A 20,727-nucleotide genomic window follows, 5' to 3' on the forward strand; every position below is an offset into this window, starting at 1 on the left:
GTGTGACTCATTCATTCAGTAGTATGTCGTCATGAATTATAGTTGACACGGCATTCACCCTCCACCAACAGGCGAAGGGACAGCGAATAGCGTGGGTGAGAAAGAAAGTGCACGGAAGATGCTAGCCGAGTGAGATGGGAATAGATGAGTTTGTTTCTAGTAAAAGAGAGAGGATTTGATTGACAGTGGGAGTCAGATGGGGAGAGAGCGACACGACCGCCAAAAGTGGACTGTATTCTAGCTTCCTTGCTATCTGTTTTTCAGCGTTGCTTAGTCGAAAGCCAGGGCATTTCAAGTGAATAATACACCACCATCCTGAAATTTCAGTTTATTTTCAGACTAAACCTTGCATGTGTTAACACCACCCTAATTGCTTGCTCTCCGCTCGTGTGCATTTTATGGCCAAACTTGTTCTCTATGCGTTGTTCAGCTTTTCTCTATACTCGATTCTTCAATTTTCAACTGAAAGGAATCATCAGTAGACTTTGAGGTTGTTGACTCATCAGTAGATTCTCATTATTTATTCATTCATATACATTCATCATTCATATCATTCATATACATTCATATACATTGAAAACAACAGGCCAAATCTGCTCTAAACCTTCAATTTTAAAAACATGCAGTCTAGAGGTTATGTAGAGATGGTTACTCAATTTCATGGAATAGGAATCTAGACAAAGACCAAGGCAAATTATTTCTTTCACTTTCACTTGTCTTCGATCTTTTACCTAGAAATCAACATATTCCGGTTTGAATTATTGTATTTTACTCTTTGTGGACTGCTCCATTATGACTACTTGGAATTCCGGTTCCCAATTGAACAAGTTGTGCATGGCTATGAGTTGAAGAGGGAAATTGATGAGGGGCTCTGAGGACGCAGCACCTACGTTGACGACCTTGGTTGAGGGTGGTAGTCTGGCTCTGGCTGTGGCACTGAAGGCAGTGTGATTTGGCAGCAGCCGTTGCCTGCGGTGGGTGACCTTGTCGCTTGCGGCCTAGAAGTGACCTCGTTCGCAGCGGTCATTCGGTCATCAGCCGGGGCACTGCCCTCTTCAACATCACCCTCTCCTCCCCCTCTCCACAATCTCCACACACCGGTCCAGGTAATGCCATATGGAGAAGAACGTTCCTCCATCCTCGCTAAAAGCTACTCAGCGTCTCAATCTTGCCGTAATGATTCGATTCGCTATCAACATATCTCTCACACTCCAGTTTTGGAAAGTTAGAATAAATAGAGAATACAATGGATGCGATGTACTTCTCACACTCCTCCGTAGAAAAATTGAAAATCTGATCTAGTACTGACTGTTGGAGGAATTTCTGTGTTGGAAAAATTATTTCTGTTGAAATTATTTCTCTTGTGATTTGGAAACTATAGTTCAGTGAAATAGGATTTTACACAAGTCAATAAAGCTGCAACTTGGTATAGTATAGGTCTAGTGAAATCATTTTGATTAATAAATAATGATTTGGAGTTTAGTTGGATTGGAACGAAACATGAAATGAGAATCCCCTGCTCTTACAACCTGCTCATGTTTTTTTCATTGCAGAATCTTTTCATCCAAGTTCAATATACATATATTCTTAGTTATTGGCTGTAGATGTTTTTTAATTAATAACTAATAATATTATTAGATGGAGTAATTATTATACCTGGTGGTTCATAATCACTTAACTATCATAATCTTTCATATTATATATTTTTTCAATTAGTACCGTAACTAAATATATTTTTTATGAAGTATTTACCTGGTGGTTCATAATCACTTAACTATCATAAATCATCATCATTCTTTCTATCTGCTATCACTGACTCACTAGTCCAAAATAAGTATTTTAGGTACGTGCATCACCACAAGTAAAAAATGAATGAAATAAAAATAAGTAGATGAAAAAGTTAAACCATTAATTTTTTCCAGTTCTGCTCCTTGTTCTTGCAAATACGTGATAGTCAGAAAAATATTTCAAACTCGTACTTGTTATAATAATATTTTTCTTTAGTGAGTTGTTAATCAGCATTGCAGCATATATAGGGACTCGAAACTGAAGGACTGAAGTAGTCAAGAAGACGGTGGTCAGTAGCGGAGTGATGCTTTCATAGCTAGCTGCTGATCTGATTGTAGACCGTTTATTAGGTCGTTGCGTTTTTATTGTTAGGTCGCCGGAAACGTTCTCCGAATAAACCAGATTGATTTAATAAAAATCGCCTCGCTTGTTGCGCAACGCCACTTTCAATGCGCATAAATCAAGCCTTGAAAAGATTTTCTTTCAGATATCTTGAATAGTGAAGCATTCTCCTTTCATTACTATTCAATCTCTGCATCTACAAAAAGTCGTTTCTCGAATTATCCAAAACTAGAATTAATTAAAAGTAGGCTTTGTCATGGGCCAAACGAATGAAAGGAATAACTTCTCAGTAAATAGGCTGTACATTATTTATATCAAGAAATTGAGGATAAAATCCAAGAAGTTCCCAATAATAATGAATATCATTAATATTGCATCTATGAACACTTCTCACCCTCGAAATACATTTACGTATCCAAAACTGATAATAATGTACCATAGAGAAAGCTTGCATTAGGAACATACACATGTATGCTTACTTATTCTGTATGATAAGAGTGATAAGGTGATAAGAGTATGAAAGAGTGATATCGTTAAATGACGGTGACACAGTTTTCCACTATAAACTATAGTGCATAATTATGAGGTGCTTAGATGAATTGCAATAAGTAATTTGTGGAAGAAAGAATTTATTTTTGAGTGATCAATTGATCTATTCTTGATGAATTATGTAACAATATGATCTAGTTTCAAGAGCTAAAAGTAAAACTTTTGTTTCTATAGCACATGTCAATAAGTTGTTTATTGAAATTAATCTTTTGAAAATAAAAAAACCTTACAAAGAACTAGTTTCAATAATAAGAGGCAAACTGTAAAGAAAATCTTGTTACAAGACAAATATTTTGCCAGTTGTTAGCTGGGTCGAGGGCAGAGAACGGTGGGCCGTTAAAAATAACCGCAGACGGATCAAAAGAGGATTGCGTTCGTTTGTTACGCACCTTGGTAGAGAAACAGATATAGTTGGTCAGCCCATGCGCTATTCAATTTTTAGCTGTTTACCCAAATCTGTTCCGTCAAGAAATTGCATGCAATTTTTTAAATGGGCTTGAGTATTTTAGGATACAAAATGACAACCCAAATAAAACTCAAACTCTTCTTACTGAATATTTTTTTGTTCTCGAGATGCACTCACGTGTCGTTGAATGTGTCAAACGTTGATACTATGATTGCTCTTACTGTGAATTTGACTTTATTTCAACTATGATATTCAATAGATGATCATCTATTATAGATTATTGTAGATAAAGATGTGTTCTTTTTAGATAATAGGAATGCTTTTCCGAGTTGGAAAGCTTGATGGCAACACAGGGCCACGAATTAATCGTCAAGACCCAATAGAAATAAGAATTTCTGGAATTTGAAAATAATATTCCTGTACAGTTGTTAGCCTTACTACAAAATCTCAGGTCAGATACCCAATACCTCTAATGTATTTGGCTCGAGTTTTTGATTCGACTAGTGCATTTAGAGTTGAATGGATTAGGCTAGTGTCTCATGGATTTCTAGCCAATTTGCTTCAATTTGAATCTTGTGCTGTTCAGGGAGAAAACCCTGCTCTGTTCGAAAGTAATTCTGGTCTAGTTGTGGAGAAAACTATGAAACAACAGATTGGTATCGTCATTAAGGAAAATTATCAAGAGATTGTGCGGTGTTAAGCCAAGCATGCGCAATCGTAATGCACTTCCCGCTCGGAGCCGTGATTCTTGCAGATCATGACTTGGAGGGTCGTGATGCAGTCTGTCATTGGTGCACTCATGCAGTTTCTGCCTGCCGCCTTCTTCCCACATGCAATCTGCTCGTTTTCCTTATTCCTCCTTTCTAGGCTCCATCCTTAGTTGTGCTCTATGTTCACCGCTGGCTGAAGTCAGCCTAAGGCAAAATAAGATACCATACCATTCAAGAATGTTAAAATTTTACTTTAAAATCCATCGAGTCCCTATGAGTAAGAACTTGATGGTGCGCTATTATCATCGTCATCATCATCACCATTGTCAATTTCAACGTCCAGATACTGTAAATTGATATACAGATCAACTAATCATGTATCCAAGTATCATTAAAGTAAAAACAAACTGTCCATATTATTGCTTATTGCTCTTGAAAAGGACCATTTGTTTCCGAAGCTAGGAGCCTCGAGGGCAATAGACATACTAGATTATATTTTGTCCTGTTACACCACTAAAAACCCATTGAATGTGCTCAGACTGTCTCCAACTTTTTGTTAATTTTAGTTGAATCGGAAAAGTTTTGAATATGCTACCAGTGTGAAGCACTGCAAGTCTTCTTCGGGATTGAAAAATAATTTTGTTGGAAGGAAGAGTCAAATCCATTTTCTCTCTCGGCAGAAACCAGTTTTCCAAAAATCGCAAGATGAATTAACATTGATGTGGAAGGGCATTTTGAATGTGTTTGAATGTTAATGCTTTGGATCAGAGATCAACCATCTACGAACGCTGTGCGCTTTCTGAACTGTCAGCCTAATGAATGTGCGATCCGAATTGCAAATTCACTCGTGACCCACTTGAGTTGTGCAATATTGTTTTGTGCTTTTCTCCTTGGCTAAGTACGGCAATAATAATAATTGCTATAATTGATGACGAGACGCTGACTGTAAGTTCTAGTCCAACTCTACTTTCTCAGCCGATGTAACGAATGATTGACCCGCAAGCTGCTAGCTGCAAGTCGGCGGCCACTTACATAAATCACTCATAATAATTCGCGGAGAAATCTTTGGCCTGAGCTTACAAAGCACTTGGTGCATTCTCCTTGTCCTCTTCCTTATTGCGCTCTGCTCTGCTCTCTGCAATAACTAAATACAATCTCCGCTCCCAGCGATCAACTACTAAATCGCAATTAGGCTATGTTATTGCACAAACAACTATGAAATTAATGCTAGCTCTTCATAGGCGGTACTTTCAACGTCTATTCCACTCGTTGTTCTCCAATGTCTTCCTGATCGTGCTTTGAAAAATCAGAGTGAAAATGCTTGCATCACTTTCATCCTCAGATTCCCATTTATAGTAGAACAACGTAAAATAGTATAGGATAAATGTTGCTCAAATCCTTACAACCCCATACTTCACTCTTGAAGTCGGGGTTTCAACTTTGTGACGAATTATTTCAAGAAATCAATTCAAGTAAATACTTTAATGCTTGAGCTTTTAATTCTATTTAACATTAATTATATGAAAATGTTTATTTATGAAATTCAGGTGGATTGAGAATCTAGAAGGAACCGATTAGCGAAAGAGTAGCCTAAATTTGCGAAATTTTCTTCTATTTAGAGTCGAGTTTGTTGAAATCACATATTTTTTGAACGCTATCCTTTTCAAACGAGAAGTCTTTAATCATCATTTTCCATGGTATTCCTTCCTTCATCAACGTTGAACAAAACTTGTGATTCTATTGGAATTAGAAAATTGATAACAGAACAATAAGAAAATTATCAATTCAATAATTTCCAATTACTATACCTACTCGTACTTACCCACTTTCATTCCAAATAAGAATTGTCTTTTGTCTTTCCTTCAAGTTACAACTTACAAAAGTAAATACCACAGTTGTATCATCAACAGCAATTAATTTCATATGAAATCTAGCTTGGCGACTAGTATTTATTCCTGTCAACCAAACCATATGGCTCCTTAGAGAAATTTGTACATTGTCATGTTGGTGTATCGTAAACATGAAGTGAAATACACTTATTGGAGTGTTTGATGTCTATTCCATGAAATAAAATAGCTCTTGTCATACAGCTTGACATGAATGAATTGCTCAATTCACAAACTTCATTTGAGAGTCATAGAGGTGTTAAGTGAAGAGTTACGACAGCCCGGCCCATTGAAATCCAGATGCATAGTTATGGGACATTTGCCAAAATCCAGGACTACTTTGAGGCCAACTCTATCATAGCAATAACCACTCAACACGATAATAAGATAGCTTGACATTTCTTCTGAGGCTTTCTAGTGAGCAAAAAATCATCGGAATACTTTCGAAAAATTCAATAAGACAGAAATTTTCAATCACTGTTGTAATTATTATGATTAGCCATGATATAATTATGAGTTCTAATGGAAGAGTTGAGACTTTCAGTCTCCTTGAAGATTGGTTTCGAGTCGCATTCTTTTCATTCCTTTTGTCAGATCATTCCTATATTTTCTCGAGAAATCTTCCCCAGGTTTCTAAGTAAGCAGTTTAAAATATTAAAGTTACAACTGGGAGTCCTGATCAGACAAATCAAGTACTGGGAACCGGTTCAATGGAAGCAGATTTACTTCTTTGGTGACCTTGGATGCTTTTTTTTCTTAGGCTGTCTCCTATACTGTGGAAATTTCATCTGAAATGAAGAAACTAAAAAGGTGTTTTATTACTTTTCTTGCGCTGCCAGTAATTCTTTTTCTCTCATACGACTTTTTCATCGTCTCTGACTAGTACCATAGAGAAACTTTATAATATGTATAGAATATAATATAGAATATAGAATATTCTATATAGTATAGTTTTTGTGTTTGGTGTCACATTCTATACTCTGGGCTATCATTTTAAATAAAACTCTTGGAACCCTGATTAATTTTACACTTGAAAATCTCCTTATGTCGTGTTAGTAAAAAAAGTGAGAAAGGGTATTAGTTGTTCTATTCTACAAGAATATTTTTCCTCTATGCTAATATCAAAGCTACTCATTGCTGATAAGAACACTTATCAATCCCAATAGATTTGTTTTTGGAATAATCATGTAAATAACTATTCAATTTTATCATTAGGGATGTTATAAACGTCCCTTCATAGCGTTACTTATAATATTTACAAGAAGGTTTAATTACAGTTTATTCATCCATCTAATAGAGTCATCCATGCCTTATAATAGAGTGTTTTTCATCATCCAGTGCTTTTCAGGATTTTTTTCTAAATATTTTGTATACAAGAGGAATTGACCGATTTCCACTCTGATAGATGGGGAAATGAATCTCACTTGTGACTGACGCTCATCAACTTGAATGCATAAAATTAATCAAATGCAAGTCATCAAAGCATATTTTAATCTCTTCCAGTCTATTTGATGTCGTACTCACATTATTTGTTTCCCTAATTACCAATTCCATCAGTGTTCTAATTATGAACATGACATGGAATAAATTTTTCAATAGTGATTAGCCGGCTTTTGTAATGTCTAAAAGTAGAATATATGCAAATAAGTATGAAACTTAGTACTGTAGTTAGGCGTTGGAATATTCATAAAGTGTGCCCCTTGAAAGTTTTAGAGAATCTTCATTGAATATAATAATTATTCTTCACATTCTCAATTTGATTATAAATTGAAATTTGAAAATAAATTTAATGAACAAATTACTAGTGACAATCAGTCATTGATCAATCAAAGTAATAACAAAATAGATTTATTTATGTTAATCCAACTACAATAATTATTTACTATTGACAGTTATCTCTAAAAGGTAATTAGTAATATCCATAGCATGATATCAACCCTGATTCATATGATATTCAAATCAGTAGCAAGAAAAAAGTATTATTCATTGCTATTCATTAAAGTTTTTTCTTTTTATGAATAGTTGTACATCAACTACAGTTATGGAGAAAAATATGTCATGTTTCATCACCTGAACATCATTACTGAATTATTACTCGGAAATCTAATAAGATGCAAGAAATTATAAATAGTTTTAATACTAATATATAAATAGTTATAATAGTACTAATTAGATAGATAAATACTAATATAAATAGTTATAATAGTACTAATCCTACTGCTCTTGATATACCACTCACAGTAGCCTGAATAATAATACATAATTACTAGACGTTTCACTGATTTGTTCCATTCTCCTGTTGCTGTAAACAAACAAATGCAGATTAGAATGTATAATCACAAAATAAGGAAGTTGTTCATTACTTTGTGGTATAATTATAAAAGCAAAGTTATTATGGGGAAATATTGACATGAAATCACAACTACAACAAGCCCTTTGGTTTGGGTTGCTTTTTTACTTTCCTTGCCCTATTACCATAGGTAAGGAAAGTATTGCTTTCCAAAAAAAATTAAGGTACCCTAATTTCAAGTTTTCTATACGTTTCAAGGTCCCCTGAGTCCAAAAACATGATTTTTGGGTGTTGGTCTGTGTGTGAGTGTGTGTGTGTGTATGTGTGTGTGTTTATGTGTGTATGTCTGTGAACACGATAACTCCATTCCTAATTAACCGATTGACTTGAAATTTTAAACTTAAGGTCCTTATACCATGAGGATCTGACAACAAGAAATTCAATAAAATTCAATTCAAGATGGCGGACCAAATGGCGGATAATGACTAAAAAACCATGTTTTTCACGGTTTTCTCGAAAACGGCTCTAACGATTTTCTTCAAATTCATACCATGGATAGCTATTTATAAGCCCTATCAACTGACATAAGTCTCATTTCTGGGAAAATTGCAGGAGCTCCGTAATATTCTTGAGAAAAATGGCGGATAATTACTGAAAAATCGATGTTTTTCACGATTTTCTCAAAAATAACTTGACTGATTTATTTCAAATTCATACCCCGTATAGTTATTTATCAGCTCTATCAACTGGCATGAGTTTTTTCCCTTGGAAACTAATGTGGTCCACCCCATCCTTGAGAAATAGACTTTGTAAACTCCTTCTCGTGCATGAGGTAGGTAGGTAGAGCAGTTTATAAAAAGAACACATAGTCGAGATGTTTCATCTGTAGAACAGCTGTTTTGACGACTTGAAGAAAAATCATCGAATTTCACAATTTACACAAAGGAAAAAGTACTCTGAAAACAATTATATATACACATATACAGTAGTCTGATCGTAGTTGCAAATATGTTGCCGCCAATCGTCATGTTATTCCTCTAAATTATTCTCTTTTAAGAATGAGGCTCACAGTTCAATGAGCAAGGAAAGTTGTGTGAGTGTACCACACCAGATTTTTACTATGGTAACCCGCTTCTTGGTGGGCCGATTCTCTTGTTTTGAAGGACGAGCTATTGAACTGTCCAAAAAGGTAACGATGCCGACTGACGGGAAGAAGATGAGAAATGACTGTCAGAATGTCCGTAGAAGGAGGAAGAGGAGGATGGAGAAGAATTGCGGGAGCATGAAATTGTGACAGTCCGTCGTCGTCCTTTGTTGCTGCGACTGAGGATGATCCGAGTTGTGAGTGAAGTGGCAAGAGGCAAGAGGCAGTCAGTCGTTGGTTTGTCCTTTGATCGCCACAGCGGATGCCACTCATTTCCTGTGCTGTGGCCTCCTCCGTCACTCCGTCATCTTCTCTCAGTTTGCTCCCCTGCCTAATCTCTCTTCACCATTCCCCCCCTCCACGACCCTTACTATCGCAACCACAATACGACCAAACTCTCCTTCCTTGACTGTGATACTAACTCCGGCTGTTCTACCTTTGCGTCACATTTCTGACAAAAACACAACATTTTCAAGAAAAGCTGCCAGGGTATGATCAGATACTATAGATTGTAATGTAATACATTTCAGGGTATGATCAGAGACTATAGATTGTAATTTAATACATTTCAGGGTATGATCAGAGACTATAGATTGTAATGTAATACATTTCAGGGTATGATGAGATACTATAGATTGTAATTTAATACATTTTATACTCTCTGCCTGGGTTTGATGGCATTGGATACAGTCTTTGATGCTTTATTGTTCTAATAAGAAACAAGTTTGGAGAAAAATAACAGATTTGAATGACAGACAGTACAAATGTGCAAACTAGAGCTACAAGCTAGATCAGGGGTTCTCAACCGTTAGGTCATGACCCTCAAGGGGGGAAGGGTTGAGAGCATGTCCAGAGGGGCCACCGACTCATAGGAAAAACTGAAAGCAAAAATATTGTTTTTTAAATTTGAGATTGATCAATAAATTATTGTTAGATCAGTGTATTCCAAAATAAGATAGTATCGTTTTTGCTCAATTTTCCAATTATAGTTGGTGGAAGATCCACTTCAATTTCTGTCGTTTAGGTATCAGATAAATCAATGAAATACTTGTACTTGCTCCCCTTTTACTGAATGTTTAATGTCTACATTTAATGCGTTATATCAAAACAATGTTTTCTTTAAAAAATTGTATCTTTATTTAGTTTCATCTTGAAGGAAAATCCTGGTTCAAAATTGTGTCCCACCCTACTTGATGATTTGGCCTTTTCTTGATTCCCAGTCGCATATAATTTTCAAAGCTTTAAAATATTTCACTTAATTCCGTATTCACTACGTTATTTACTGATTATTCACTGACAAAATCTAATAAAATATTATCAATGGGCACATTGTGTATGTATATTGTATACTGTTTGCAAGGTTCACTTCCTGTAGGATGCTCAGTGAGGCAGTTTACAGAAAGGAAATAGAAGAGGGAACGTGTCTGTGTGGGCAGGAAGGACATAGCAATCGCTAAAACACTAGAATGATAGAATGCGTCCTTATCGTTACGTGCTTAGTTCAAGCTATCAAGTATAATTGAATAGTTGTTTTTAGAAATAATACATATTAAATCTCTCCTCATTACTTATTCTTCCATAAAAGACTACCTCTTCATCATACATTTGAATAAATAATGTGCATAATCAATATTATTTAGAATATAATTTATAAAACTAATAAACAATGAACATTAACGCAAAACAAAAAACACCTTCTGCTTCTCTTTCTCGAAACCACAATTGTATTCCACAAAGTCTGTTAATACAGTATTTACTCCATACACTTCTGAAATTAAATGTTTGGAAATTTACAAGAAGGCTATGTGAGTATTGATCAAACGGGGAAATTTATTCTTCTCACTTCCCCAAGTATCTCTATTTTCCTCGAGATCTTTTTATGGAAGCACTCCCCAAACCACAGAGTTGGGTAAAAATGTTTTTGCCTGGTTTTTACTTATCTCTCAATTTGGCAAAAATAATTACAGTATAAGGTTATAACATGATTATAAAATATTTCTAGCCCTTTTCTCTGAAAGTAGATTCTCTGCGCCATTCTTCTATGCTACTTTGTTAGGAATTGAATTCCAATGAGTCTCATTTTCATATGAGTCGCAATTCTATAATAGTCCGTGCAAATATTGTGTTTGAGTTCGAAGAAACAGTTTGAAATAACTCCAGTATTATATTATAAACACTACTGGGATCTGTTTTCGCTCACGTTCAAGTTTACAAGTTGGCAATTTCAAATCGACACATTCGCCAACCAAACTCAACCGATATCGATTTTGGCTCCAATCCAACAACAAACTTCCTATCGAAACAAGTAGAAGACTTCACACCACAGCATCACATCACATTTCATCTCACGCCGAAAATCATCTCCATTTCTATTAAATGTAAAACAAATGTTAAATGAGATTCTCAGAAGCAGCCACTAAATGATGCATCATCTTAGTAGCAACTAAGTAGCAGATGCATCATCCAAAAGATACTAAGTAACAGATGCATCATCTTAGTAGCAACTTAGTAACAACATCTTAGAAGATGTTGAACTTCGAGACTGAGTTTTTGATAACTTTCAAACGGGCCATGAGCCATCTCATGTCACCATCTTGTATCTCTACTAGTATTATGGTCAAAGGCAGAGACAGGCAATATGAACTCATATGATATTTTTCAATTCCACACTAGATTATTTCTGACCAGTATAAAAAACCTAAGAAGAGAAATTGGACAACGATAGATTTCCGTAGATTGATTCTAGTATGGTTCTCCTATTAAGTTGATAGTATCTATTCTATTGTTATTATTACAAGATTCATTATTTGAATCAACAGGTCAATAATAAGTTCCGGGTAGTTAATTTTATTTTATTTTCTTGTGATAAGTGTTTGATTTATCAACTTTTGATTTGTTACGATGTTAAATTTTGCAAATAAAAAAAGAATAATCCAGGCCAGCTGCTAAAATATTGTAATTTTCAAATCCAAACATAATTTCAATTTCAGTTCTCAGTAGAATAAGGTGCATGCAATAAGTCTGATTTCGAACGTTTTCGTATCTAATTTTCTAGAGACAAGATTGATCAATTTTAAATCTATTCTAATCTTCATTTTCTGCATCAAGTAATCACTTGTCATTTCCTATTTTCCAATTTTTAAATGCAATAAATTAATCATCAATCTTCATGGCCTTCTTCCAAGATCATTATTATTGTGTTACAGTATACTTTTTCCTATTTTTTGTCATACCAAATAACATTTTTTTCAATTCTCACTATCTCAAGTTAGTATAGACAGACTATGGAGAATGATTGGTACAATGTGTCATGATCATCAGTGTTTTATTATTTTAGTTTATCATTGTTATAACCACAAATTAGTCTATTGTTTCTCTAGCTGTGTCGTAGCGGGCGGGGATTGATGTGATGAAGAATGCCAAATTCGATCATGCATCGATGGCTGCTCTAATCGATGCACAGCTCAAACTCCATAAGCGATGCAGAGGCAGAGCTATCATTTGGTCTGCAGACAGACATTAGCCATGGCCGATGGATGCAGCGGTGCATGGTTTAGTGAAGCCTTTGACCCACTTTAATGACTGATTCCCGTACCAGTCCATTGTTTGTTATATCCTCTATTCCAGTTCGGTTGTTATTATTTCAACCTCATGAGCAGCTATCACAACTAAACAGCTCCAGCAGTCTGGAATGTTTCCCACGATTTTCGCTTCAACTAGTACTTCAAAACAGCAGTAATCGAATAATCGCAAATAGGTTATTCGGCTTTTCAAGTATTTTTTGAGCCTTTTTATTTGAAATGTTTAACAAACAAAACATGCATTTGGTATGTGATGTACTCCACAATGAATTGCACTGTGTGGCTCCGGTGCAAACTTGAAATACTTCTAATAGAAGGCTAGATTGTTCAACGGGGTTTATCCAACATTGATTTTTTCCAGCATAGACATTAATAGAATGGACTAGAAAATCTCAATTTTTCTCCACATTAATCTCCAATAGAAAAGTTTTATCAGATCATGAACTATTTCCTTGTTAATCATAATTATTGTGAGAGTTATCAATTGATTGTCTGCGAAATCAATCCTTCATCTACTCCAATCCACCAATTTTTACTTTATTTTTACCACCAATTTAATCTACTCTACCAATTTTTGGTAGAGAGTTAGTGGGAAGGATATTTTGAATATTCTTTCCGAAGAATGGACATTGATATGTCCAAATCTCCGCCAATTTATGTAGATGCATAACAATATTATCTTTAATTATTACAAATTGCTTTTTTCGTATCATATACAGTTCAATAATTATTTTCTTTGTCTATATTATGTTAATTCATCTATAATTTTGCTGTATTGTAAGCTATTTTATATAAGTGTATAAGCCAGTATATATTGTAATCTACATAAATAAAGTACTCAATCAATCCATCCTTTCAAAATCAAATTTCATTTAATTGCTTATGCAAATATACTTTGACTTGTTTTCCAAGGAAGTATATTTTTTGATGCTGGAAAATAGTATGTCTGGAGATCTGAAACTTCAAAATGTATTCGATTTTGTTGAACCAAGCAGCAAACTGTAAGATCATATCGGACGTGCAGTGAAATCCATACAGCTCTGATGTTGTAGTTTGCTGCTGTGGGCTGACCCCACCTGATTTAGAACTAAATGAGCAACACTGCTTCCAAGTGCTACCAATATCCATTTCTCCATAGCAACTGCTTTGATTGATCCAGAAATGGCGCCTTGCCTGTATCCAGTGGGAATGGCGGGAAGTGGGTCAGTTGGGCTGCAATAAGGTCACCTGGCGGGGCACTTGGATGACGTGTGTGGCCTGGCTGCTGCTTGTTCTATCAGGTTGGAGTAATTGGCAATGTTGGCTGTTGGCGGTGCATGAGGGGGCTTGAAGGGGTCGCTGGGGGGTTTCGTGGGGTTGCAGTCGGTCGATCGATTCGTCGCGTCGCGTCTAACCTCACACTTGGCCCGTGGCCGGGGGGCGTGCGTGCGTCTGCTCCAATTCCCGACCTACACCAATAGCCTATGTACTCCTAACCATATCCTAACCCCTCACCATTATCCATCCAAGTCAACTTTATAATTCTCTTGCAACTATCGACTCATTTGCGTTGCAATTTGCCCTCACCAAATTATTCAGTGAAGAACTTTTGTCATTTTTCTAGAAGTTCTAATGAAACTAATCGATCGAAAGTTTTCAGTTTTCAATCAATAAAGAACAACAGTTTCATCATCACCCATGGTTTTCCACAGAGTCGTCCGCTCCTATTTCAAGTTGTCTTGGACTCTCTATTTTTATCTTGTAATTTCCACGTTTTATAAATGAAAATAGTACTGTTTCGGAAAAGTTCATGACTAAACTATACATCAAGGCTAACTAGTCTATTTCGATCATGATAAATGAGGAGAATTCCATTGTATCTTGTTATTTTTTCTCCATCATCCAGGAAAGTTGTTGGGTTGTTGCTGTTAGCTTTGAATCCCACTCACAAGTCCACATGTCATTAGTGAACACTGCTTTTATTATTTTTCTGTTGATGAATTATTGTTATTGTGTTCAATTCTTACTCATTAAATTTGATCTGTATTCTAAATGTTACTGCTCTTCCTAGGATTAGTTAGCTTTCTATTAATTAGTTTCGGAATAATTTTCATATAAATCTATCAAATATATTTGAAATCAAGCTTCATAAAAGGTCAGCAATATCTTCTAATCACCTTGAAATATCACACTTACTCAATAATTTCAGTAGGAATATTTTGAATCGGTTTTGTGAGTTAAATTTGTTTAAGTGATTAGTTTTGACGTGAGAACTGGATGAACTTGCTGTAAGGTAAGCTCTTTTGGTGTTCACTGCTGCTATGTCCTGTGCTTATTTTTAAAATCCACTCAACTCCCAGATCCAAACTAAATGTTTACAGTGTGGCACTGTGCTATCCTCTTCATCAACACACACCTTCTTGTATTCTACTTCTACCTTCTCTCCATCTCTCTTCCTTTATTTGGCAGATGCCGTATTTTACTTTCAACTTAGTTAAACCTCATTTAACCGCATTACTTTTATGGCCAACGTTCACCAACCGGACTGTGCTAACTTGTGTCTATTTTAAGCCGTATTTAGATACTGTCTGAAACATTTGCCTCTGAGCATCCAATATTGAGCTTCAGCTCTCGCACTGTTCCTTTGAAATCAACGCTGCTTCTTAGCATTATCCGGATGACACTCATTTTCTGGTGAATGAATTTCAGCTCAATCGTTTTTCAAGTTAGATTATTAGGTAAATATAATCGGTTGGTTAGAGTTCAGTCGTTATTATATCACATCAAATAAATTAAATTGATGTAAATGCACAAATACAGTTCTATGATGAAGCAATATTACAAAACATAGAAGTATAACTGAAATGTAAAGACAGTTTCCTCTTACAAAGTTCAGTTCTGCGATGCGGCAGAATGTTTTTCTATAGTTATCAATTGCCAGCGGAATTTTCTTATCATTTTTAATTCGGGTATGACAGATTTTAAAGTCGTTAGGTCTGAATGATAGGCTCAATGAATGAGTATATTGTTGGTTACGACCTAAAAGTTCAATTCATGATGTACCAACTTCATGAACCTCTTATTCCCAGATGTGCTATTTCGCAACCATTTGATGATTATAACGGAAATGTCTAGTTTCATAACTATCTGAACAATTTAGAAGTATCCCCGAATCGACTAGATCCCGTTATCTTAATTTCTTAGAAGGGAATGAATGCTTGAATGTATAGAGGAAGGATATGTAACACTGAACAGTCAGTTTCTCTGTTATAGATGAAATTTTTATGAATGATGGGTGCAGTGAATGGCTTTTCAGTTGATAACGTTCTTTGATGCTTTATCTGCTTGCTGCCAATGTTGACTTGGGAATGATGAATGAATCCATATCAGGCGGAAAATATCCTTTTTTAGAAAAATATAAATACAGCTTTAGGGCCTATGTAAGGAATGAGATTATGTATTGGAATTTTAGATGTTTATTAAAAAAAACTGATTACGGAAACAGTGATAACCTCCTCCCAGACGTTTTTTTTAAAGATGATAACTAATTATAACGAGTTTATTTGGTTAAACTTCAATTTGTCAAAGGGTCATACTCCTGATAAGGGAGATGTGGGTTCATGTCTGGAATGTTAACGAAGTGAAGTCGAAGAAATTGACTCTTGAGAAATTTATCTGTAGTCTCTTCTTCAAATTAAAATTATTTGATGGGCATTTATGCCTGTATTAAGTTTAATACACTTTCGTGTGCTCTTAGTGTTCCACCACCCCCTAATTCTCTTTGGTCCAGATGTAAAAGCATGTGTGCAAAAAAATTTGGATTGGCAATTAGTAAATTTAACATCAGGGCAGGGGTATTTGCCGCTGGTGATGTTCAAGATAAGGTATATCGCCTGGCAGTAGTGTTCCTGCAAAGTTGCAGCAAAGTTCCTGAAATAAAAACTTTTTTGAAAAACGAACCGTAGTAGTAGGTAATTTTTCAAATGTTGATCCGCTTGTTGAAGAGTATGTGGCGAAGGCAATGAAAAGATTACATGAAAATGTATCATAACTGGAAAGATTTTGACAAGAGAAATTAACTGTATAGGAAAGTTTGAGGATCTGATAATATTTATAATAATAAAGTTCATCAGAACATATACGAGAAAAGAAGAGAGCAACTTCTTGTATTGACAATGATGGAGAATTCCTGAAAATATTGTAATAATAATAATGCATTGTTGGAATGAATAATAGAGGATCTATTCAAGAAGAAAAGATGATTTGTTGTTCTCTTTAAAAATTAATCGACATTCTTCACGGTTCTCGTACTCTTCAACTGTTCAATACTCAATACAGTTCTCTCTAGCATATCTTATCGATAAATCACTTTCCACGAAGTTGAATTGAACATTATTTATAAGAAACTGTTGATTCATGATGAATATAGAACTAGAGCCAGTGATTTCGTCATACACTTTTATCCATCCTAAAGCTGACAATAATTGAACTGCAAACGATTCATTTTCGTCCGTTAATTTTTCACTGACGGAAGAAGAATGTAGTAATTAAAAAAAGTATGATACTATATTACTTGTACGTGTCAAAGAAGTTTATTGAATACAGCTCATTGAGTGACAACATTTTAATACAGTGCGCTTAAAACTAATCAAATCGGTTCATTATAGCTTTAGATTGGATTAATATTGATTGGATTTAATAGTAATCTAAGAGGATTCATTTGAAATGATTATAGATGTTCTTTGCTCTTTGCTTACCATATTATGCAAAAATGATATGCCATGTACGTACGCTGGCAGGCAGACAGGAGTTTAACTGGTAGTCGATCCTGCGCCGTAATTCACTGCTGAAACCGGTATCTTGCAAGCCTCAACTGACCCATCACCTTTCCAGTCTACTCACTACCTCTCATTTCTTTCTCTCATCAAATGAAGAATCCATTCTATTCTTCTCTCTCTTCACTTTTGAATGCTGCACTTCAGAGAGATATTATTTGTGAAAGCTCCAGATAATGAAAATCAAATAAAAAAAATATGAGGCCCGTATTAGTATGCAGATAGTTGGTTTAAACGGAGAAATGTCAGCTGTTCGTTTAAACCCCGAATGAAACACATTATGATGAATGCATCCATGTAAAGGTGGATTATCTCTCACTTTTACCTGTAAAGATGGTTCAGCGTTGAATGTAGTGTTAGCATATATGACCTTTTGTAAACTATTATTGTATTTTTTTTTCTATTCATCCTTCAAACTGATTTTCAAAACTACTTGTATCAAAGATTTTCAATCAATCAATCAAATTGACACTTTTGTTTATACCTAATCAACATAGACCCAGTTGCACGAACGTCTATTAAATATAACCGTTATTAACCTCTGATTAAGGACGCCTCCCTCATTGGTTCTCTTGGCATTGGATTTGTTAAATAACGTCATCAGACCACAGTTGCATTCAATGGACACACGTGCATCCTGAAGATAGTCATGTCCTTCCTACTATTAAAAAATGGCTTTAATCCAGTTGTTAAAAATAACATGACGCAAAGATGGAGTCTGAAATATTGTAAATGTTCATTTTCATATTCTCACCATTGAAAAAAAGTAAAATATACAGCCCAAAACTGTCCCTTTCCCAAATGTTGATATTATTCTCTTTCATCGTTCTAAATGACTTACAGTAGAACAGCGTGGCATTAGTTTTGTTCAAATGACCCATTAGAGATTAGAGATTGTGTATTGAAATAAATAAATTGAAATTGAAATAATTTGAATGATGAAACCGTGTTAATCACAGTGAAAATTAATAGACATACGTGCCACCGGGTGAGGATATTGTTAGCTCTGTATATTTTTTCTTGTTCTGTGTTGAGGTGTGTACAGACTTCAGCGCCACGAACACGCGCATTTCACTTTCCATCAGCTGATGCTAAGCTTATTAAATCTGTATTTGTACAGAAACGATAAGATACAGTTATAATAAGCATAGCAATAGCTGATGAAAAGTGAAATGCGCTTGTTTGTGGCGCTCAAATCTGTACGCAGCTTATACTACTATTTCAATTTTGAATGATCTACAGAGTGGCCCATAATTCAGTTGACGCTAGCAATTTTTAAGGTCAGGTGTTGTTCCAACCAAACCACAGGTGTTTAGGTTTGTTTACCACAGTTTAGTTTGATGCTATGTTTGATGGTTGCTCGTGATAGTGTGTTCGTTGTGCCGTGCTACCAATTTTTCCTTAAATCGGTTGGAATAGCATTTAACACCTATTAACCTAAGGATAGTTGTCGGCTCCAATGTAATAGATCCTTGATAAATTATGAATGGATCTATCGCCTATGAATGAGAAATCCAGTTTTCAGAGCAAATGAACTTATAATCTTCAGATGAATTTATACAAATACACAAAGAACTATATCTTATAAGCCTAATTTTTTAGAGTAACTACGAACTAAAATACTCATCTAGTTAACAGTTGAAAAACAGTGGCTATTGGCTTGAATACACAAATAGCAAATTATGAACAAAATAGAACACTATAAATTGTTTAAAACTCAATTTAAAACATTAATAAACGAAAATGATTCAGAGCAAAATTTTACAACAACACACGTAGCCAGCCATTTTTCTAGAGAACAAGAACAGGAAAAACCTAAGTTACAAGTCACAAAGCCAAAGCCTTGTTCGGTGTCGATTTTACAGACACGTCAACAAAAAAATTATAAATTATAAGTTTAGAATTCACATTCTACATCTGTTCTCAATAAAAATTTTATTTTGAAACTGTTATTTTAATTTTTTATATATATTCTCTATTTAAATAAACTATTTATCTATTAATTCTGCTAACCAAGCCTCGGTGACACCATGGAACAATGCAACAATCATTTACGATAAAAAAATTCTCCGTCGAAAAGTTTGTCCGTCTATTGATGACTCTGATATTTACTATAAAGTTTCATAGATCTCGAATTGAAGATTCAATTCCAATGTGAGAAAAAATGTAATATTACAGTTGTTATTCGATAAACAATGATATAAAGTTAACAACAGAACAGCGTGTCAACTGACTTATGGGCCACTCTGTAGGCCTATTTCACAATGTTCTTATAAACGAATTAAATGCATTTGGTAATAATTATTATTCTGTTGTATCGTTCAAAATGACTTGTGACTAAGCAATGTTTTTTGTTTGTGTGTGTTGCAGGTGAGGATGATGAGTGTGTTGTTGTGGTGAGGTGTTTGGTGTGAGTGGTAGTGGTGAGGTGAGGTGATTGTGCGTGTGTGTGTGATGCTGGCGATGGTGGCAGGCAGTCAGCAGCTGGACCACTCCCACCCCGCATGCCAGACGTGCAGTGTCAGCAATAACAATGAGGGCAACGGTGGCGGCCCCCCAATGCACTACTACGACTACTATCAGCCCTACCCGGCGCCCGGCCACGGCTCGCCTGTGCCCCATCCCCATCCGCAGGACATCTGTCAGCAGATATGCGCCATTCACCCCGACTACGGTAAGATCTCCACAGTCACATGATTATTATATCCTCTGAAATATAATAATATGTGAGGTTATTATCTTGATTAAATGATTTTTATACTAAACTAGCCGTCAGGCTCGCTCCGCCCCCTGGACCCCCGACTGCTTCGACCAAGGATAAGATCAGCAGGCTCGCTTCGCTCGCCTACATTTTTCATTTGAGCATTTTTATCATGTTAGAACAATCCAGTCGGGGGTCCAGACTAAACGTCTGGCTAAACGGATATGGCGAGCGGAGCGAGCCTGACGGCTAGTAATATAATATTCCCAGGATTGAAGTAGCAGTGCCCAATCAATTTTTCCGCGATAAATGCATTTAAATCTTCAACTTGGTGCCAACCTAACAAAGTCAACTCAACTTAATGCCAACCTGACAAAATTATTAATTTAGTTGCCAGTTAACAACTGTTTCGAAGAGGTACTCTATCTAGATTATAGTTCTATAGTAACATATGATATGGAAATTTCAATTATAATTAAGAGATTGGGAGAAGAAGAATATACATGCTAAAAGACG

At 35.4% G+C, this 20,727-nt stretch overlaps 1 protein-coding gene across 3 annotated transcripts in view; it reads left to right on the forward strand.

The window, feature by feature from the left end:
• The window catches only part of LOC111047337 (fibronectin type-III domain-containing protein 3a), a 172,505-nt gene that overhangs the window by 86,894 nt on the left and 64,884 nt on the right, over positions 1-20,727 (forward strand). The window contains exon 2 of one of the 3 annotated variants that reach the window (XM_022333071.2): positions 19,881-20,184. The exons of the other annotated variants lie outside the window; for them this stretch is intronic. Coding sequence (XP_022188763.2) covers positions 19,965-20,184 — 220 coding nt within the window. The 5' untranslated portion in view covers positions 19,881-19,964. The remainder of the gene's footprint in view (positions 1-19,880; positions 20,185-20,727) is intronic. 3 annotated transcript variants of the gene reach the window in all.

The sequence above is a fragment of the Nilaparvata lugens genome, chromosome 3 (assembly GCF_014356525.2).
Source record: "Nilaparvata lugens isolate BPH chromosome 3, ASM1435652v1, whole genome shotgun sequence".
NCBI classification, from domain to species: Eukaryota; Metazoa; Arthropoda; class Insecta; order Hemiptera; family Delphacidae; genus Nilaparvata; species Nilaparvata lugens.